The sequence below is a fragment of the Panthera leo genome, chromosome B3, assembly GCF_018350215.1.
Source record: "Panthera leo isolate Ple1 chromosome B3, P.leo_Ple1_pat1.1, whole genome shotgun sequence".
NCBI classification, from domain to species: domain Eukaryota; kingdom Metazoa; phylum Chordata; class Mammalia; order Carnivora; family Felidae; genus Panthera; species Panthera leo.
In genome coordinates, this window is record NC_056684.1 from 58,590,407 (window position 1) to 58,613,014 (window position 22,608).

The following is a 22,608-nucleotide window of genomic DNA, read 5'->3' on the forward strand; positions in this document are numbered from 1 at the left end:
AAAACCCTAGGACCTAAGGAACAAGATGAGAAAAGCCTTATTTCAAACAGCTTTCTTGGGCAGTTTTAGTTCACAGAGATCTGTACCTAGATTGTGCTCTTGAGTGACCAACATATAAAGAGCCATCACGGAACCAGATTTTCTCTAACTCAATAGATTTCATTGAATGTCTAGCTCCTATGGAATGCCTGCTGTCCAGTCCTAATGCCCACAACAATTCCTCTGGTGTTTGGGATTGCCCAAATATGCCAATATGTGGCTTTGCACATGTCCCTTCTGCTGGGGATCCTCTCTCCCAACCCCAATCATTATCTCTTTAGTAAACTCTTCCATAACCAACCCCCTAAGCTTTACTCTCCTCCCCCATCCCTTGTAGAATATATTTTGCTGGCTCTATACTGGAGTTTCTCAACGTAAGGCCTGTGGACATTTTGAGCTGGCTAAGTTTTTCTTATGGGAGGCTGTTCTGTGAATTTTAGGACAGTGAGCAGCATTTCTGGCCTCAGCTCACCAAATGCTGGTAGCACCCTCTCCCCTAGTTGTGACAGTCAAAATTGTCTCCAGACATTGCCAAATGTCTGCTAGGTGTATGGGGGTGGAACTAACTCCCAGTTGAGAATCAGTGCTTTACAACTTTCTATAACTCTCTAGATCTTTGTACATACCTGTTCATAGTTATTTTGTTTGATTTCATGTCTGCCCCTTGTTTACTAAATTGTAAACAACTACTGGGTAGTGCTATCTTGTTCACCATGACAGTACATGGCATTTGTTGGATAAAGCACCTTATCAACGAATCAGCTATGAAATTCTGATGTTGAGCTAGGAACTGTGTTCCTAACTTTAAAAAATTAATTTTGTTTCATCTTGAATATTTTTTTAACATTTTTTATTTGTTTTTGAGAGACAGAGAGAGACAGAGCACGAGCAGGGAAGGGGCAGAGAGAGAGAGAGGGAGACACAGAATCTGAAGCAGGCTCCAGGCTCTGAGCTGTCAGCACGGAGCCCTATACAGGGCTCAAATTCACAAGCTGTGAGATCATGTCCTGAGCTGATGTCAGATGCTTAACCGACTGAGCCACCCAGGTGCCTCCATCTTGAATATTTTTGTTGTTGGCTGAAATGTTTAACAGCATTTAGTAAAGATGATTGTACTAAATCCTAGAGTTTGCACATCCTTGAGCCTGTAGCTTTGGGGCAGTAATACTTACTGGCCTAGAAGACAAAAGCCTTTTCTCCCAGTAGAGAACCCAGAGAACTGAATAACGGCTGAAATGTTGAACTCCTCTGGGTATCAGTTCCTCCTATAAAATGTGACTTCCTAAGACTCCCCTTCTGCCTCTAAAGTTTGTGATGCCAAAACCTATATTGCATGAGGTCCCAAATCTCACAAAGGGGCACTTCAAAGAAACTACACATACCAGATTTTACCATGTAGGGGAAAGAGTAAAACAAAAACAAAGTTATAAAGCAAAGTTACTTGTCTTTTTCCAAGCCTCAAATCTTAACATATATAAAAGAGACGATAATACTTACCTCATAGGATTGTTGTGAGGATTAAATGAGATGACGTATGTAATGGGCTTAACAGCACCTGGCACATGGGAAGCACCCAATAAATGGCACTAGCTATTATTATTGTCATTGTACTGACACTGGTATAGTAAATTGTTTACAAATGCTCTCCCTCAAATTAACTTTCTGTCTTGAAATGTAACAAGAGATATAAGTAGATATTAATCTTGAGGGACTCCAACAGAGCTGAATACAAATCAAAAATTCAATTTTCTATCTTCTAGAATCCAAGGAAGTTACTGATAAGTCAGAGTTATATCTGTTTTTATGCTTCAGCTAGGACCTGGCAGATATTTCTATCATAGCTTTTATTACACTGTATTATTTCTTTCATTGTATTATAAATATTTTTCATATCTATTCTCCACTAGCTGTGAGCTACTTGGAGGAAAGGACTCTTAAAAAGATGAATATCTTTTTAACCACATAGGCCTACCACGCTATCAAAATTTAATAAATACCAGGTAAATGAGCAGATGAATGAATGAATTAATGAATGGCCCATGCCCAGCAATGCAGTGAACCTTCTCTCTTCTGGTTGGACAATAGAACAACTGTCATCTCTGTAGGTTGGGCTTGTTCAGCGGAAAGGCAGGGAAAAGTTCAATATCTCTGAAGGCACTTTCATCAACAGGGGAGCCAAGTGGTATGAGTAACTACCACCTCTATCCTGTCACACCACACTAGCAGCCCCTCTGTCCTCCCTTTAGAGTGTGGGTGCTCCTGGCGGAGCCACATCTGAGACCATATGCCTTTTCATGCCACACCACAGGAAAAGGGAATATGCCCTGTAGGATCTTTTTGCCTGCTGACCGCTAAGGGGGTAAGGGAACGGCCCATATCAAATGTTACCCTCATTAATGTCTCCCATACAGTGAGAGTGATCATGCTAGAACTGTCAGTGAATAGTCACTGGATAGTGAAACAGAAAAAGATTTTCTCAAAGTCAGAAACCTACCTGCATAATACCGTGAAATTGAACTATGGAATTGGAGATAGAAGAAAACCGTGTGTTTTACTTCTAATACTATGTATTAAAAATGTCCAAAACTATTTTTAAAATATTTTTAAATATATTTTCTTAGTGTTTATTTATTTTTGAGAGAGAGAGCGAGAGAGAGAGAGAGAGCACGCTCAGGGTAAGGGCAGAGAGAGAGGTAGACAAAGGATCTGAAGCAGGCTCTGTGCGGTCAGCACAGAGCCCAGTGTGGGGCTCGAACTCACGAACTGTGAAATCATGACCTGAGCTGAAGTCAGACGCTCAACGAACTGAGCCACCCAGGTGCCCCTAAAACTATTTATATATAAGGCTGGCAGAATAGCCTGCTGTCCCTAACCATGAATTACCCAGTAGGGCCCAACTTTTTCTGTTAGCCTCAGATCTCAACACAGCCAGGGAATACTGGATAGGGCACTAGGATAGCAGGGCCCGCAGACAAAGGCCCGTACCTCCCTGAGACTTTTGTCAGTTCTAAGTACCCATGAGGCTGTCAGGAAAGCCCAAGGAGGCCAGTAGGTAAGAAACCTTAGGAGTTTGTGTGCATTTGTTCAAGTGTTGGCTGTTGTTGCTCCCTGGCTCTTGCTACAGGGAGACTACTATTTTAGAGATAGACACTGAGCTAATGATGTCATTGAAACCTATTTTACTTTATTAATACTCCCTGGGATAGTCATCCCAGTACACAGATTTTAATAGCTTATCAGTGGGATCTAGTTGATGTAACTAAGGAAAGAACCTAAAAGTTTATCCTTTGTAACAATTTTAGGTTCTTGGAGAGTAACTTGTTTCTCTTGGCAGGTGTATTTAATATTTACAATAGGGATGAATTCAGTGTGGACTAGAGAATTGGAAAACACCGGACCTTGCTGAAACTTGAGTCTGACTTCTCTCCTCTGTCTCTCTTAACCCCTTTCTTGAATAAGTTCAATTTCAATCTGTGGTTGATGAAATCCAGCTGTATTACAGCTCAAGAAATGTGGTTTTCATTCTCTGCTATAACTTCAGTGAACATCGGGAAATGATAGATGTACATTGCCAGATTATCTCACTGTGGGGCTAACTTGGTCTAAAGCTAGATCAAGCTTCAAGTGAGTAAATTTGAATGTCCATCTCTCCTAATTCCATTTCCACTCTGGCCAAATGAGCTTCTACTTTTCCAAAAAGGTACCTGAAAACTAAATCCAAACTTCCACACCTACCCCCCTGGAGTCCTATCATTGCCACCTTTGAACAAACACCATCTCCTAGGAGTTGCCACAGCTCAAAAGGTTTGCATAGCTCTGCTGGCTGTTCTAAAATAGAACTGCTCGACATCCGAGGGCAGGAGAGTACAGTGGACTACCAAATTCCTCAGACCGAGATTACTTCATCCTTTTCTTATACACTTCATGAAATTCACTTCTATTTTGAGAGGAAAGTCAACAGCAGGATCTTCCCTTCTTAATTCCACTACCATATTTTCCCCTCAACTTTTTTTTTTTTTAAATTTTTTTTAACGTTTATTTATTTTTGAGACAGAGACAAAGCATGAATGGGGGAGGGTCAGAGAGAGAGGGAGACACAGAATCCGAAACAGGCTCCAGGCTTTGAGCAGTCAGCACAGAGCCCGACGTGGGGCTCGAACTCACGGACCGCGAGATCATGACCTGAACCGAAGTCGGAGGCTTAACCGACTGAGCCACCCAGGCGCCCCTCCCCTCAACTTTCAAACAGCATCTTCGGCCTTCACTGAAGATCATGCTGAATCCTTAAGAATCTTTCTCTGGAGGCTTTTTTCCAGGCCTTTTAAGGGCTCCTTAGCACCTGTAAAATAAACTCTAAACTCCATAATACAGCAAACAATGCTCTATGCATAATGTGGCCTTAATTCTTCTTTTATTTCTCACTTCTTTCCACAGCTATGTACAATAGTCAGCCAAATTATTCAAGTTAGTATGCCCTGTGGCAGCTCCATTCAGCTTCTGCTCTTACATCCTATTGGGTTCCTGCTCTTGCCTAGGTTTATGCATTGACTGCCTGTGATGTGTGAAGTGCCTAGTACTATGCCTGGAACACAGCTATTACTTAATGAATGGCAGGTGTCATTATCAATGACACTTTCTTCCTTCTATTTTTTGCATTCAATTAATGCTTATTAATAGTTACTGTACCCTTAACTGTCCACACAAAAGGCTTTTCTTCTTTTTTGTTTTGTTTTGAACTAACATTTTATTTTACTTTATTCAAGTTCTTATTTAAATTCCAGTTAGTCAACATACAGTGTAATATAATTTCAGGCATAGAGTTTAGTGATTCATCACTTACATACAACACCCAGTGTGCATCCCTACAAGTGCCCTCCTTAACCCAGCACCCATCTAGCTCATCCCCAGCCTACCTCCATCCACTAACCCTCAGTTTGTTCTTTATCATTAACAGTCTGTTTCCTGGTTTGCCTCTCTATTTTTGAATAAATATGTTCATCTGTTTTGTTCCTTAAATTCCACATGAGTAAAATCATATGGTATTTGTCTTTCTCTGACTTATTTCTTGCTTCAATTCTTAAAAGAGGTAATATTAGTCATGCTCCCACTAAAACAAATATTTGATCCCTGCCTATTGCTTATACTCCAAATCCCTATCATATTTTCCTTGATGATGAGGTAAGCTAGACAATGAAGTAATAAAAGTCGGAAAAAAAAAAAAAAAAAAAGTAATAAAAGTCGGTTTTCCCAAGCATGTATTTGGTGACAGTAATCAGAACAGTGGTTGTTGGTGGGGGGGTGGGGGAGTGGGGGTTGGAGGGAGGGGTGGGGGGGATTGACTAGAAGGAGATATAAGGGAACTTTCTGGAATGACAGAATTGTTCTGTATTTTAATTGGGATGTTGGTCATTATGAATGTATATATTTGCCCAAACTCATCTAATTATGCACTTAAGATCAATGCATTTTGTTGTCTATAAAATTTATCTTGATTTTTTTTTTGAAAAATTCAGAATCTCCTCCATTTTTTCCTCTGAAAGCAGAGCCAAAAACTCAAATGTCTACATAAGCTTGGCAGGTAAAGGAAATGTGTAGTGGGCTAGGCAGGATACGATAGGGAGGGTTGAGGGCTGCTGACAAGCTGGAGAGACTCTGCTCTTTATCCTGATCACATGGACAAGATGTATAAAAGCAGAATCTGCATTTAATAGGCACCTCAGATGTTTCAGTCATTAGCCAGTTTTCTGATACACTGTGTGCTAGGTCACAGAGCAATTAATAGTTTCCAAAGTGGGGTACATAAAATGATCTATTGAAATGTAGGAAGATAATATGTAGAACTTTTTTCAATTTTTTTTCATTTTCCTGTTCTTTTTCTTCCTCTTTTCACTTTAGAACATACAAAGGAACACACAGAAGGGAATATACCACATTTATCTTGCATATCCTGTGCCACGTCAAGCAACTGAAGCCTGGGGTATGGAACATTTCAGAGAATGCACTGTGTAGACAGACATGACACAGGCATGGGCACTGTTCCATCAGCACGACCGAGCCTCCATGGAGGAGAGCAGCACTGCTACAGCCATAGTAAGTAAGGAACAAACTTTACTGCCCATTTCATTCTGAGGAAAAAGGAGGGAGCACTGTAGAAATCTCATTCTCTCCAGTTCTAAAGTGCAGTCTGAACTGTGAGTGCTATATGATCCTCTGCAAAAGAAAAAAGAACTAGTCTGTGTTTGGCTGGGAGGTAGAGGGTGGGCAGTGGCCCTGGAGCAGCTGGGATGGTGGTACAGTGATGTGTTTGTTAACAGAGAAGCGTGCCAACTTGTTGATTAGCTGACCAGTGTGGTGGACACAGCCACACCTGTAAAGCCAGGGTGACGGCATCTCCTCTGTGTTCTGGCAGGTCAGAAAGCACAGAACCACAACTCTAGATTCCCATGTGCCTAGGCAACTCCTCCAACTGGCCTCAAAGGCCAGCAGGAGTCTCAGAGGACATGGTGCCTGCCCATGTGCCCACCTCTGCCCTGCTGGGTGGAGAAGTGGTCAGAAAGGACTGACTTCCTTCCACTCCAATGGAATCAGGAAATCCAGAGAAACCCAGAGACAGCACCCTACCTGGTCCATTAATTAAAATAAAGTTTCCATTGCTCTAAATAAGACCTAGTATATGGTTGCTTAAATAAGAATAAGGTTTATTTGTCTCTCAAGTACAAGTCCAAATTTGTATGGTGGCTCTGACCTGCAAAGTTGTCAGTCTCCCAGTCTCTTTCCATCTACTTGCTCCACCATCTCTAGGATGTTGCCCTTGTTTACATGATCCAAAATGCCCATATGTGGTCAATTAAAAAGTGATTACTATGAGAAAAAAAAGAAAAATTGCTTTGAGGACAACCACTAGTCTTCTGGCATATTATGACAACCAAAGTCCAGCCTTAAAGCATGAAACGGAAGGAATCAAAAAGTAGTCTCATACATAGTGTGTGAGAAATTAAAAAGTTTTTTATATACTCCAGAAAATAATTTTTTACATTTTTATTTATTTATTTTGAGAGAGGCAGAGAGAGAGAGAATTCCAAGCAGGCTGTGCACTGTCAGCACAGAGCCCAATGCAGGGCTTGAACTCACAAACTGTGAGATCATGACCTGAACCAAAACCAAGAGCCAGACGCTTAACTGAGCCACCCAGGCATCCCAGAAGACAATTTTTAAAGCAGCCTTTTTAGGTCCAGTGTATAGGATGTCAACAACCTGCAGTTTCTGCATGAGGACATGGAAAAATCCACCCAAGTTTTGTCTGTCCTGAATGATACGGTATACCTCATATGTAAATACGGTGGTACTGATGACAGCTGATTTTTTTCAAACAAACTGGGCAATTTTTACTATATTTAAGGGAAGTGGAGAGGCAGCAACTACAGAAGATGTGGCCACATTCTGTAGAGTAAACATGTCGCCTACTCAGTTCAATATCCGAGTACCCGTCCATACAAATTCGACACCGGATATAACCAGGTAGTGTGCAACTTAAAGCTTCTTCTTCCAGGGCATTATGGGAGGTCCTGTTGGTCACATACACATCTCTGTTTCTCCTCAGCTCCTCCTTATCACTGCTCACCACACAGTTGCCAGTTTGCCTTTGGAGTGACCTTTTGTTTCCCCTTGGCCTCCTCCTTTCTTCAGTAATCACAACAGAGTCGTGGCAAGTTAGGTCAATCACTGCAGGTTCTAGGGATTCACAGGTGAGGTCAACTATTTCATCACTTTCCCTGAGATCTATCAGTTCTGTTTCTAAGACCATCTCAGGAGTAGGGCCTCCTTCCTCAGCTGTACAGAATTCTTGGGTTTGTCTGGAATTCACCATGCTACTGCTGCACATTCTTGTATTCATTGTGCTTGTTGGATCCACTCTTCAGAGAAATAAGTGATCTGTGCCAAAGTTTACAGTGAATGGTAAAGTCCCCAGTTGTTGGTCAGTCACTCTCCGACTTACATAAGAATTTAGAGCCCAGATTTTCTGGTGTATTTGAACTCTGATTCTGGTTCCAGTCCTGTCTCCACCTCCACAAGTGCTGTGTTCCCACGTGGGTGGGTGGGTTTGTGAGGCTTCTGGGAGCCACTTTTAAGACAACTCAATCTTAATTTTTAACTAAAAAAAAAAAAGAGAAATTAAGTTTTGGTAATATCTAAATAAGATTGATAGTAGTGTAAAATGGATAGATATCTAAAGAAAAAAATGTGTTTTCAAAATACTTTAGTAGTTATGCATTTAAACAAGGTTTCAACTTTGTATCTTTCCTTATTCCATGTCCTAATGGGAAGCAGGAGAAGCCCAAGGGGCACTTACATGAAGAGAAGCACAAAAGTGCTGCATACCAAGAAAGGGTCACTATTTCATCCAAGATGCAGTGTCAGAATCTCAAGGAAACACTTATTTTTTACAAAGTAAAAATGGAGACCAATAAGTTCTTTGCACATTTAGGTCTTTCTTTCTTTCTTTCTTTTATTTATTTTTTTTTAATGTTCACTTATTTTTGAGAGAGACAGAATGTGAGCAGGGGAGGGGCAGAAAAAGAGGGAGACACAGAATCCGAAGCAGGCTCCAGGCCCTGAGCTGTCAGCACAGAGACTGACATGGGGCTCAAATCCACAAACTGTAAGATCATGACCTGAGCTGAAGTCAGACGCTCAACCGACTGAGCCACCCAGGCGCCCCCTTTCTTTCGGTTTTTAATGTTCATTTATTTTGAGAGTGAGAGAGAAAGAGCATGGAGGAGGGGCAGAGAGAGAGGGAGAGAGGGAATCCCAAGCAGGCGCTGCCCCGTCAGCACAGAGCCTGATGTGGGGTTCCATCTCATGAACTCTGAGATCATGACCTGAGCCCAATCCAAGAGTTGGATGCTTAACTGACTGAGCCACCCAGGTACCCTGCACATTTGGGTTTCTAACAGCAAATAAGAAATGAACCAGTTAGTCCATGCAGAGGTTCATCATGCCCAGTGTTCCCTTTCTAACAGAGACAGCGAGAGGAGTTTTCTTGAAGCATTTCATCCCAGATTCTGTTTTAGGGAAGAAGGGATAGAGTTCAAGCATTTGCATAGGGAGACTTGGTTTGAGTCTAGGCTCTGTGACACTGGGCACACAACGTAGACCGTTAAAGTTCTCAAAACCTCAGCATGTAAATCCTTTCTAAAAATTATTTTGTAATTTAAAAGTAATGCATCCTCAGCCATCATTAGGAAAATGCAAATTAAAGCCATAATGAGATACCATTTCACACTCACAAGGATGACTAAGATTTAAAAATAAATAATAAAAAGTGTTGGTGAGGATGTAGAAAAATTGGGATTCTCATATAGTGCTGGTGGGAATGTAAAATGGTGCAGCAGCTTTAGAAAACAGTCTGTCACTTCCTCAAAAGATTAAAAATAGAGTTGCCATATGGCTCAGCAACTCCACTGCTAGGTATATACTCAAGAGAATTGAAAACTTATGTCCAAATAAAAAATTTATACATGAATGTTGATAATATTATTCATAATAGCCCCAAAGTGGAAACAAGCCAAATGCCCATTAACTGATGAATGGATAAACAAAATGTGGTATATCCATACAATGGAGTATTTATTATTAAGCAATAAAAAAGAATAAGGTACAGATACTTGCTATAATATGGATAATCTTTGAAAACATATTAAGCAGTAGAAGCCAATCACAAAAGACCACAAACTGTATGATTCCATTTATATGAAATGTCAAGAATAGGCAAATCTAAAAAGACAAAGATGAGTGGATCGTTAGGCCTGGGGTGTTGAGGAGAAATAGGAAGTGGCTGCTAATGGGTGCAGGGTGTCTTTTGAGCATAATGTTCTAAAATTGAGGTGATGTTTGCACAACTCTGTGAATATACTAAAACCCACCGAATTGTATACTTTAAATTGATGAATTGTCTGGTTTGTGAATAATTTCTCAATAAAGCTTTTACCAAAACAAACACCTAAGCTGCCATAGGAATGTTACACAAAACAACGTGATACAATCCGGATTTAGACACAAGCCCTAGAACCTGGTGGGAAAGTGTGGAACCCGAAAGGAAAATGGAAAGAGGGCACCTTGAGGAAGGCACAGTGCTCAGGTCTCCACCGGAAGCGCCGACCTGCTTACCCAGGCAGTTGTTCTCTTAGACCCCACAGACACCTGCTTTCTGCCAGAATACCACCCTCAAGTGTTTGCCTTTCACAACGGGCCTGCCCACCACCACTGACCCCACCCACGTATCCCATCAATGATTTAGCTATTTTGTCCTGTCCAGCCCAGTCCTGCTGAGTCAGCTCTCCTGGGAGAATAGAACAGGAAGCGTGAGTTCCAGCCGCGCGCCACTTTCCAGCCTCTCGGCTGCTTCCCGGTGGCGTCTGGACTGAGTCTGGGCGAGCCGAACCCGGGTGCCTGGCTACACTGGGCTGGGAAGAAGCACCCAGAGGCCGCAGGGCCAGGGAGAGCCAGTGGATAAGGAGAAGCAGAGGGAGGGGACATCACAGGACGGGGTGCTCACCGTGAACTTGCACCAGCGGGTGGTGGCATTCGGCGGCGAACACACCCAAGGTCACAAGCAAGGGGTCTCTCTGCGCGAGTCATCCACAGGACGGCGGCGGAAAGCACTGGGGTTTTCCCTCCTTTTAAGCTGCTGTTTTAGTTTCTCAACTGCCCAATCAAAACCCGAGCCCATGGTAGCTTGTCACCAGTCTCTAGGTGGAAAGCTGGTGTTCCAGGTTAGAAAAGGGGACTTTCCTGACCTTATCATCTTTCTCCAGGCTCCTGTTTACTGATAAAAAGGAGGCACCGGATTGTTGTTTCCCTTTTATCTCCTCTTATTGTTAGATCAGCAACTTCCCACCCTCTAGAAAAGTGGTTCTCAGTAGAGGCAGTACGCCTCTCTAAAAGTTTTGGAAATTTACAAGGCTGTTTTTAGTGGTCGCTACAGGCATATAGGGGCAGAGGGCAAGGGGCCCCTGGCACCACCACCCCCCTCCCACACGCACACATTGTCTCTATCTATCTCTCAATATATGAAAAATCTGTTTTATAATCTGGGCTTTACAAGCGCATGTAAAAATGTGTTTTATTTTTCAATTATTTCTTGGTATATATTGACTATTTACTATGCCAGAACAGTTACTGAACCAAAGTGGGCCCAGTTCTTGCTGAGTTACAGACAGCAACTACACCAAATGGAGTTGCCTCACAAGGTAAACTTTATTTGTACAAACAAGGAGATCATGGGGAATCATTTCCAAAGCTGTGTCTCTCTGAACCAGGGAAAGCAGGCTCCTTTAATTTAAGTGTGGGATAAATATCCAGAAGGGGATTTTAACATTGTAGTGAGGCTGAGGTAACAGCTAGGCCCTTTCTGAATCATCTGGGTAGGCATCTTCCTCAAATGTTTCTTTTTCAGTACTAGCAGTTTGTTAGTTTGTTTCTAAAAGGTAAGATTGACAGCTAGACAGAAGCTTCTAGGAGTTTAGTTCCTATAAGGTAAAATTGACAACTGAACAGAAGTTTCTACGAGAGATTTTCTGAGTTCAGGGGATTAGGCCAAGACTATATACACTGAATTTTCCAGGAATGCAAACTACCAGACAACTAGAAGGAAGATGTGTTTCAGGTTTTTTGTTTTGTTTTGTTCTTATACTTGGAATTTTACCTAGATATTCTAACCATTTTAGAGGATCACACCACAGCCAGCAATACCATTGTTGCATCCACACGACTCCTGAAACAGAATGCTATGGGCTCCAGTGACAGTCACAACAAAGTTTATTACAATCAGAGGCAAGGCTGACGGATCGGGACCAACACTCTCCATAAGAGTGCGGCCCTGAACAGCCGGGGCACAGAGTTTTTAAAGGCGATCACATCGTTTTATCATTACCTGGGAACAGAACAGAGAAACAGTTCCCAGATGAGTTAGAAACAGTTCCCAGATGAGTTAGAAACAGTTGCCAGGAGTTAGAAACAGTTGCCAAATGAGGTGATTATTTTAGACTTTCTGCCCCTAAGTTGCAACCAGTGGATCTCCTAGACCTTGCCTCTGATGCTCTTTGAGCTTTTGTTTCCTTCATTGGTAAAGCCTGATTTACAAGAGTATGAAGCGTAATTTACAAGAGTAAAGCAAGGCTGTTATCTCTTGACCTTCAGTGTCAGAACAAAGCTGTTATTTTTCAAGCTACTCCTTAGCCCTACACTACAATTTAACCCTTACACCATATCTGAATCTGAGCCATCAGATTCAGTTATAGTGTAACTCTCAGTCTTCCATGTCACAGTTTACAGAGACCCTAGGCCAAGTTACAAGCATCCGGCACCTCCTACAGCAGACAGCACAGCCAGGATAGAGTATTCAATTACTAAATTGCTTAACCTTCATAATCAAATTACTAAAGGGTAACAGTAAAGAGTTATAAAAAGGAGGTGTTGGATCTGATTGAAGTTAAAACTTCTCGTCTGCAGTGGAGTCCTGGGCCTGTACTCACCTCAGTCTACCAAGCCTTAGCTTGAGTACTGACTCCCCACCATAGAAATATAGCAAATAAGGTTCCAGTATATTCAAGTGACCTGCTTACTGTGCTAACACGTTAGTGGCAGAACCCTTCATTTTACAGGTAAGAAAATTGAGGCCAGGAAAAATTAAGAGATTTGAAAGAGGGTGAACTGTGACAGAGGCAGGGCTAGAAGCTCCTGAGAATTCAGTTTGTAAATTCTCCAAGCAAGATCATTCCCAGAAATCCTGAGAGTGCCAGAAGAGAGCAAGTTTCCCTTTGTGGGGCACTGTCCAGAATGAGTGAAGACGTTTACCTAAAACCCTTCGTGGAAAGGAGTAGAGGCATACTTTCTTTTTTTCACCAGCTCAGAGCCAAAAAGTTTTCCCTTTTATCTCTTTGCTATGGTTTTAGGTAATTTTACTTGCTCTTGTAAGCTATGAAAATAACCACTGCAAGTAAAAGCAATCGCCTGAAGCTTTACATTTTACAGAGTTCTTACCACTATTTCCTGAGAACAACCCTTGAACAGTGTCTGGTATGGGGTAAATACTCCATATTTATTGAATGAATGATCGATCTAATAAGTGAATAAACTTTATGATATAAGAATAATTATCTCATTTGTATGGATTTGGTGACAAAGAGTCAAGCTGGGGGGCGGGGGGGGGGGGCACCTGGGTGACTCACTCGGTTAAGATTCCAAGCCTTGATTTCAGCTCAGGTCATGATCTTATGGTTCCTGAGATCAAATTCCACATTTGACTGACTCCAGGCAGACAGCCAGAGCCTGCTTGGGAATCTCTCTCTCTCCCTCTCTCTTTGTCACTCCCTACTCACATGTGTGCTCACTTTCTCTCTCCCTCTCTCTCAAACAAACAAACAAACAAACAACTTAAAAAAAGAGTCAAGCCAGTAATAATGATTTCTCCAATTTCTTTTGTGGAATTAGGATTCAAACTCAGGTCTGATTTCAATGGCATTCACACTTTTTTTTTTTTTTTTTTTTTTTTTAGAGAGAGAGCATGAGCCAGGGAGAGGGAGAGAGGGAGGGAGGGAGGGAGAGAGAAAATCTTAAGCAGACTCCTTGCTCACCCTGGAGCCTGATAAAAAGGCTGATCCCAAGACCCCGGGATCATGACCTGAGCTGAAATCAAGAATTGGACGCTCAACCAACTGAGCCACCTAGGCACCCCGAAACTTTGAACTTTGCAAAAAATATTTATTTTCGGGAAAGCACATGGTGGGGAGGGGCAGAGCGATGGGGGCAGAGGATCTGAAGTGGGCTCTGCTGTGACAGGCTGACAGCAGTGAGCCCAAAGGGGGCTCAATGTCATGAACCATGAGATCATGACCTGAGCGAAAGTTGGACACTCAACCAAGCCACCCAGGTGCCCCAAAGCTTTGAACTTTTAATGAAAGTTTCGGACTGCATGCCTTATAGGCCCTGTAGAGAAACCTAACAGGAAACACGCAGTAGCAGACTGATGCCTCACCCAGACTCAATGAGTCCATACCCAGCTTTTTCATATTTTGCTGCTGACAGCTAGCACCTGCACGTTATCCCAGCCCTGCAGATTACCCTCAGGCACTGGAGTGAGCTGGAAGTACCTGGGAGTTTAATGTTTCATCCAACTACACACTCTATAGCTTATAGCCAGAGACAGGCTCCTGTGAGGTACCAAAGCCCAGCTCCTTTGCTTCAAGACAGAACGAACTTTGAGGGGTATTCTTTTGTTCTAGAGCTCCCATGGGACCAGGCTGAGTGTGGGATTTCTGAAATCACCCCTTCACTTGGCTTCTTCCCGTTCCCTATTCTTCATCCTCCCTTCCCCCCTGCCCCACTCCTTTTTTGCTTATTGGTTTCTCCTGGAAGCCCTTTCTTTATAAGTCATACCATCCAAATTCTGGATTCAGGGCATACTTCTGCAAGAACTCAACCCAACATGCTCACTGACTCTGCAGATGATGAAAATGGCATGCACACTTTCAGACAGTAAGGATACCTAGAAAACCCTTTCAGATAGCACTATAGCATTGTGTAGCAGCAAGAGTCCTCTGTTTTTTTCTACGTGAAAACAATAAAAAGAGGAAGTGGCCCATGGGGGTGGGGAAATCTCACATTACTGCAGCCTTCAGTCAGGCCTGTGCTATAAAGATAGAAATATCTCCTTCCTTTCATAGACTTTTAAATCATCTGTGTTTTAGAGGACCAAAGAGAACAAATAATTCTGAATCCAACTAATGAGAGAAAATGTATGAAATTTAGTGCATAGTAAGTGCTTGATACATGATTAAACATTTTTTTAATTCTATTTACCAGGGTTGTTTTTTTATTTTTTTTATCAGTCCTTCTTATAGCTTTCCAAAGCATCAAGATTGTTTTTAATGCATGAAACTTCCAATCAAAATATTCACAGATACTTTATTTCTCTTAAAATATCTAGGATCCAAATTGGTTACCCTTTGATTTTTTTCCAAAAGCCTAGAGTCCAAGGAGACAATTTTGTGCCAAGCTTGACAAAGGGTGGGGAATCCCAGGATGGTGAGCCAGCTCAGAGGTGTTTACAGTGCTGTCATGGTTCTTCCCCTAAACTGCATTGTCGCGGTGTCCCAGAACATGGGCATCTGCAAGAACGGGGGCGTGCTGTAGCCCCCGCTCAGGAATGAATTCAAGTACACTATTTCCAAAGAATGACCACATCTTCCTCATAGAACGTAAGCAAAATTTAGTGATTATGGGTAGGAAGACATGGTTCTCTATTCCCAAGAAGAATCAGCCTTTAAAGGAAAAGAATTAATTTAGTTCTCAGTTGAGACCTTAAAGAACCTCCCCAAGAAGCTCATTTTTCTTGCCAAAAGTCTGGATGATGCCTTAAAAGTTATTGAGTAATTGGAATTAGCAAATAAAGTGGACATGGTTTGGATAGTGGGAGGCAGTTCTGTTTATAAGGAAACCACGAAGAAACCAGGCCACCTTAGACTATTTGTGACAAGGATTATGCAGGAATTTGAAAGTGACATACTTTTTCCAGACTTTGATTTGGAGAGATATAAACTTCCCCCAGTATACCCAGGTATTCTTTCTGATGTCCAGGAGGAGAAAGGCATTGAGTACAAATTTGAAGTATATGCAAAGAATGATTAATGTGGAGGTGTTTTCTAATGTATTTCAAGTTGTTCCCCCTCCCCTCCAAACAATTACATGTTTTCATATTAGAAAAAAAAGACTTTTGTTGACTTTAGGTCAATGGATAATTATTTCTAAGCAATGAATTTTTATTAATTAATCTTAATTAGACTATAGTTAAGATCAGTCTTAACTAGACCATATCAGATACGATTTGTGAAGCATTTCTTGCTATAACTGTAGGATGCCCATCAAGGTCCAGCACCCTGCCTAAGGTAGCATATCTACCAAGAGCCAAACTGAGAAAGTCTCCTAACAGCATGAGTTTAAAGCAGGACCTAAAGAGAGGACTGGAGAGATTTGTCCAAAGGTCAGAAATGAATTATAAACAGAAGAGCAAGAACTCAGATATTAAAAGACAATTAGATCAAAATAGGGACTATGAATTCTCGATGCATATCACAATTCTGAAAAAAGTTCTGTTCACTCAGAAAGGGAACCAGCAAGTTGAGAACTCCAGTATATTCTATAGGGATAGTAAAGAGGCCAGTAGGACACTACCTTTTTGAAGGTTAAAAGAGAAGGTCTGAGACCTCTAAAATCTGTTTCTGATCTACAGTGAGATTCCATGGGATATTATGATGCTAGAAGACTAGACTGTTCTTTATCAAAAAGTAAACCTAATAACAAGCATTTAGCTAAAATTAGAAAAAAGGTAATGAATTGAAAGTGGATAATGCTAGAAACCAAAATTATGAAGTTGGAAACTAAACTTCAATGAATTAGAAAATGAAAATTAAAAAACAAAAACAAAAAACAAAAAACCTAGAAGCCAAGAGTCCAAGGAGAGATAACGCAAATTTTTGCCCCTAAAACCTTAATGGCTATATCACAGACAAAATATTTATTTTATTAAGGAAAGACCTTGAATTTTTCCTCAAGAGCTTAGGGTATAAGAAATAAAGTAAAAAGCAATAGCCCAAAGATATTGGGAGAGTGACAGAAGACAAAAACTAGCAAAGACAACATTTACCAGTTCCTATATTGTTTCCATTTATGCCATGTTTTCATTAGGGATAGTGAGAAAAAAATGAGATATAACATATAAATAAAAATGAGATATAACATATAAATTTCTTAAAATAAACATCATAATAATAACAATGACCATTTCCTAATGTTTTATTTCTTTTAACGTTGTCAAAATATAATTTGAAAAACCTGGATATTAAATTAAATAATATTTTTCCAAAGCGATGTTCTTGGGAAGATGTACACCCAGTGCAATGCTGCTTCTCTTTGTCTGTTTGTTTGTTTTTAAATTCCAGTGTAATTAACACACAATGTTATATTAGTTTCAGGTGTACAGTATAGTGATTTGACAATTCTATACATTACTCAGTGCTCATCACAATACATGTAGTCTTAATTCCCTTCACCTATTTTACCCACCTCCCCACCCACCAGTTTGTTCTCTCTAGTTAAGTGTCTTTTTTGTTTGTCTTATTTTTCTTTGTTCATTTGTTTTGTTTCTTAAATTCTACATGAGTGAAATCATATGGTATTCATCTTTCTCTGACTTCTTTTACTTAGCTTTATACCCTTTAGATCCATCTATGTTGTTGCAGATGGCAAGATTTCATTCTATTTTATGGCTAAGTAATATTATATTATATATATACCACATCTTCTTTATCCATTCATATTATGAATATGTGGTCTGCTTCCATAATTTGGCTATTGTAAATCAACATAGGGACACATGTATCTCTCCAAATTAGTGTTTTTATATTCTTTCAGAAAATACCCAGTACTGGAATTACTGGATTATACAATAATTCTGTTTTTAACTTTTTGAAGAACTTCCATACTGTTTTCCATAGTGGCTGCACCAGCTTGTATTCCCACCAACAGTACACAAATGTCCCTTTTTCTCCACATCCTGGCCAACAACATTTGTTCTTGCATTTTTGATGTTAGCCATTCTGATAGGTGTGAAGTGATATCTCATTGTGGTTTTGATTTGCATTTCCCTGATGATGAGTGATGTTGAGCATCTTTTCATGTCTTTTGGCCATTGTATATCTTCTTTGAAGAAATGTTTGTTCGTGTCTCCTGCCCATTTTTTTTTTTTTTCAATGTTTTTTATTTATTTTTGGGACAGAGAGAGACAGAGCATGAAAGGGGGAGGGGCAGAGAGAGAGGGAGACACAGAATCGGAAACAGGCTCCAGGCTCTGAGCCATCAGCCCAGAGCCCGACGCGGGGCTCGAACTCACGGACCGCAAGATCGTGACCTGGCTGAAGTCGGAGGCTTAACCGACTGCGCCACCCAGGCGCCCCTCCTGCCCATTTTTAATTGGATTATTTGTTTTTTTGTGTGTGATGAGTTGTATAAATTCTTTATATATTTTGGATATTAACTCTTTATCGGATATGTCATTTGCAAATATCTTCTCCCATTCAGTAGGCTATCTTTTAGTTTTGTTGGTTGTTTCCATTGCTGTGCAGAAGCTTTTTGTTTTGATGTAGTCCCAAAAGTTTATTTTTGTTTTTGTTTCCCTTGCCTCAGGAGACATATGAAGAAAGATATTATGGCTGATGTCAGACAAATTACTGCTTATGCTCTCTTTTAGGATTTTTATAGTTTCACATTTAGGTCCTTAATCTGTTTTGAGTTTATTTTTGTGTATGGTGTAAGAAAATGATCCAGTCATTTTCTTTTCATGGGGCTGTCCGGTTTTCCCAACACCATTTGTTGAAGACACTGTCTTTTTCCCATTGCATATTCTTGCTTTCCTTGCCATAGATTAATTGACCATGTAAATGTGGGTTTATTTCTGGGTTCTGTATTCAGTTCCATTGAAATATATGCCTATTTTTGTGCCAGTACCATACAATTTTGATTACTACAGCTTTGCAGTATACCTTGAAATCTGGGATTGTGATACCTCCAATTTTGTTCTTCTTTCTCAAGATTTCTCTGGCTATTTGGGGTCTTTCGTTGCTCCATACAAATTTTAGGACAATGTGTTCTAGTTCTATGGAAAATGCTTTTGGCATTTTGATAGGAATTATAGTAAATCTGTAGATTGCTTTTGATGGTATGGACATTTCAACAATATTGTTTCTCCCAATCCACCATGAACATGGACTATCTTTCTATTTATTTGTGTCATCTTCAGTTTCAACAATGACTTTTTTTCTTTTAATAAAAATCTCCTGAAAAGCTAACCATGCCACATTGAACAGTCATAAGTGATCATCTCTGAGTGGTGAGACTAACAAGATTTTTTTTTCTTTTCTGCCTGTATAAACATTACTTTTTAAAAACAATGAACTATGCTCAAATAATAAAAGCTGTAAAAATTCGAATCATACAGAAGTATGCAGAATGATATATTTTTTAAAAAGTCTACTTTCAATTGTTCTGGACTTTTGGGAAAGATGGCTAAGTAGGAGAACCCTAAATTCACCTTGTCCCATGGACACAACTATTGATAACACTCACATCAGTGTAAATAACCAAGAAAAATACCTGAAGAGTGGCAAAACAAACACTACAATGAAATGTACAGAAGCCACAATGAAGAGGGTAGGAAGGGCAGAGATGAGCTGGGGAGCTAAACCCCCAATGTCTGGTTGCTGGAGGGAGAGAGTTGTGGGTGTGTAAGGGGAGAAAAATAGACTATCACACTGAGGAGCCTGCATGAGGAAGAGGAATCCTCATAACATTTGGCTTTGAAAAACAGAGGCGCTAAATTTTGTGAGTTCTTACAACCAGCAGGACTTAAAGCCTAGAACTTTAAAAATCAGCAGCCCTTAGGAGAGCAATAGGAAACTGAGTCTGTGTCCTTAAAGAGATAGCACAACAAATAGCCCATAGAGATAAGGCATAGAAGCAGCCTTATCTGAAGAAAGGCTGAAAACCTTTCAGAAAAACCTCCTGGGGCATATGCGAGGGAGAATTATTTACTAAATCTCTAAGTTTGGTGAAGGACTTCTCCAGGAAGTCCCTCCCCCACCCCCCAGCATAAACACAGGGCCACCTGCGGAAACCAGCACAGCTGTTGGTTTTCGCTACCTAACTGCTTATGCCACACCCTGTGCCCTCCAGCTGGGCCTGCCTCAGTCTTAGAGTTGTAGGTCCCCTCCCCTGGAAGACTGGTGCAAACCTTGCCAACACTGTGTATCCAGACTGTGCACTCTGTGGGACCTTATTCCTGGCAGTGACCGTGGCAGGTCACCTCCCACGGAAGACGCGCGCACCTTATTAAAACTGCTTGTCTCAGCTGGCCCCAGTCTTGGTAGCAGCTGTGCATCTCCTGTGGAAAAGGACGAGTGCGAACAATTTGTGGGCACTGTGGCCCCCACCTACTTGTGCTTTGTGGAGCAGCCCCAACCAGCCCTGGTCTCTGTGGCAGCTGCTTATCCCCTGTGGAAGAGGATTGGCATCACCTTGTTGAAAGTAGTGGGCAGGGCACACAGAAACAGACACAGAGAGTTAGACAAAATGAGACAGATGAATATGTCACAAATGAAAGAACAGGACAAAATTACAGCAAAAGACCTAAACGAAATGGAGATAGGTAATATGCTTGATAGAGAATTTAAAATAATGATCATAAAGATACTCACTAGACTTGAAAAAAGACTGGAGGACAGCATGAGACCCTTAACAAACAGATAAAAAAGAACCAATCAGAGATAAATAACACAATAATTGAAATAAAAAATATACTAGGGTCACCTGGGTGGCTCGGTCGATTAAGTATCTGACTCTTGATTTCAGCTCAAGTCATGATCTCAGGGTTTGTGAGTTTGAGCCCCACATGGAGTTCTGTGCTGACATCACAGAGCCTGCTTGGGATTCTGTTTCCCTCTCTCTCTGCCTCTCCCCCACTAACTCTCTGTCTCTCAAAATAAAGAAATAAATGAACATTAAAAAAATTTAAATACACTAGATGGAATAAATAACAGGTTAGAAGAAGCAGAAGAATGAATCACCAATCTGGAGGACAGAGTATTGGGAAGTAATTAAGCTGAGCAAGTGAGAGAAGAAAAATTATGCAAAATTAGAATAGACTCGGGGAACTCAGTGACTCCATCAACTGTAATAACATTCACATTAGGGATCCCAGAGAAGAATAAGAGAGAGAAAAGGGAGAAGAAAATTTATTTGAAGAAATAAGGGCTAAAAACTTTGCAAATTTGCGGCAGGAAACAAATGTAGATCCAGTAGGCACAGAGCTCTCCCAACAAAATCAACCAAGGAGGTCCACAGAAGACACATAGTAATTGAAATGTCACAAAGCAGTGATAAAGAAAGAATCTTAAAAGCAGCAAGAGGAAAGAAAACACATACAATGGAAATGCCAGAAGTCTATCAGCAGATTATTCAACAGAAACTTAGCAGGTCAGAAGTAAGTGGGCATAATATATTTAAAGTGCTGAATGGGAAAAACCCACAGTTCAAGTGTCCACTGATAGATGAATGGATAAAGAGGGGTATATGTACATATACAATGGAATATTATTCAGCCAAAAAAAAAAAAAGGATAAAATCTTACCATTTGTAACAACATGGATGGCTCTAGAAGAGTACAATGCTAAGGTAAATAAGCCAACCAGACAAAGACAAATACCATATGATTTCACTCATATGTTGAACTTAGAAACAAAACAAATAAAGAAAAAAGAGACAAACCAAAAACAGACTCTTAACTACAGAGAGCAAACTCTGGTTACCAGAGGGAAGAAGAGGATGGGTGAGATAGGTGAAGGTTATTAAAAGTACAGTTATCAGGGCACCTGGGTGACTCAGTTGGTTGAGCATCTGACTTCAGCTCAGGTCATGATCTCATGGTTCGTGAGTTTGAGCCCCACGTCAGGCTCTGTGCGGTCAGCTCAGAGCCTGGAGCCTGCTTCAGATTCTGTGTCTCCCTCTCTCTCTCTGCTCTTCCCTGCTTGTGCTCTGTCTCTGTCTCTCTCAAAACTAAACATTAAAAAAAATTTTTTTAATAAATAAAAGTAGTTATCTTGTTGAGCCCTGACTTAATATATGGAATTGTTGAATCTCTAAATTGTATACCTGAAATGAATATAACACTGTATGTTAACCACACTGAAATTAAAATTTTTAAAAAATAAAAGTAAAAAGTCTACTTTTATCTTACTCCTGACATTTTAGGGCCTGCCTGTTGTTAAGAGGTTATTGAATACATTTCTGGACCTTTTCCTGTGGGTGTGTCTGCTTAAAGAGGTTGAGAAAAAAATTTTAAGGCCATTTAAAAATATATAAAATGGGAGCATCTGGGTCTGATAAGCATCTGCCTTTGGCTCAGGTTATGATCTCACGGTTCATGAGTTCGAGCCCTACATCGGGCTCTCTACTTTCCACACAGAGCCTGCTTCAGATCCTCTGTCTCCCCACCTTCTCTGTCCCTTCCCCGCTCACATGTGTGTGCTTGCTCGCTCTCTGGCTCTCTCTCTCAGAAATACATAAATAACTTAAAAAATATATATATATATACATATATATATATATATATATATATAGAGAGAGAGAGAGAGAGAGAGAGAGAGAGATCAGAAGTACCACCTCAGCTTGGAACACCTGAGATAGGCAAATGCTGGTGCTCTGAACAAGGGGTGAGCAGGATTTCTGCCATAGCTGCCAAGCTCTGATCACCATTCTTAAGGAATATTACACACAAACCACTAAGCTACAGTCACAGCCTTGTCTCGATGTTCCTTGTAGGTCTTTGGGTCAACAGAGTTGTTCCAGGTTAAAATTGCTGAATTCTGATTCAAATTTCTGTATTCCTTTGGATTCTCTCTTCCAGATGTTTTTCCCTACATGACCTTGATGAATTGCCTTAGTCCATGGCTCCCACCTGAG

The 22,608-nt window shown here is 40.7% G+C and overlaps 1 protein-coding gene and 1 pseudogene across 1 annotated transcript; one reads left to right on the forward strand and one right to left on the reverse strand.

The window, feature by feature from the left end:
- Positions 1-7,179: 7,179 nt before the first annotated feature.
- LOC122221201 (E3 ubiquitin-protein ligase RNF4-like) lies at positions 7,180-10,849 on the reverse strand. The gene is made up of 2 exons (XM_042940515.1): positions 10,595-10,849; positions 7,180-8,191 (listed from the first exon to the last, which is right to left on the reverse strand). The coding sequence occupies exon 2, from the start codon at positions 7,931-7,933 to the stop codon at positions 7,364-7,366; it is 570 nt and encodes a 189-aa protein (XP_042796449.1). The 5' UTR covers positions 7,934-8,191; positions 10,595-10,849; the 3' UTR covers positions 7,180-7,363.
- Positions 10,850-15,016: 4,167 nt separating this feature from the next.
- On the forward strand, positions 15,017-15,726 carry LOC122221202 (annotated as a pseudogene).
- Positions 15,727-22,608: the final 6,882 nt, after the last annotated feature.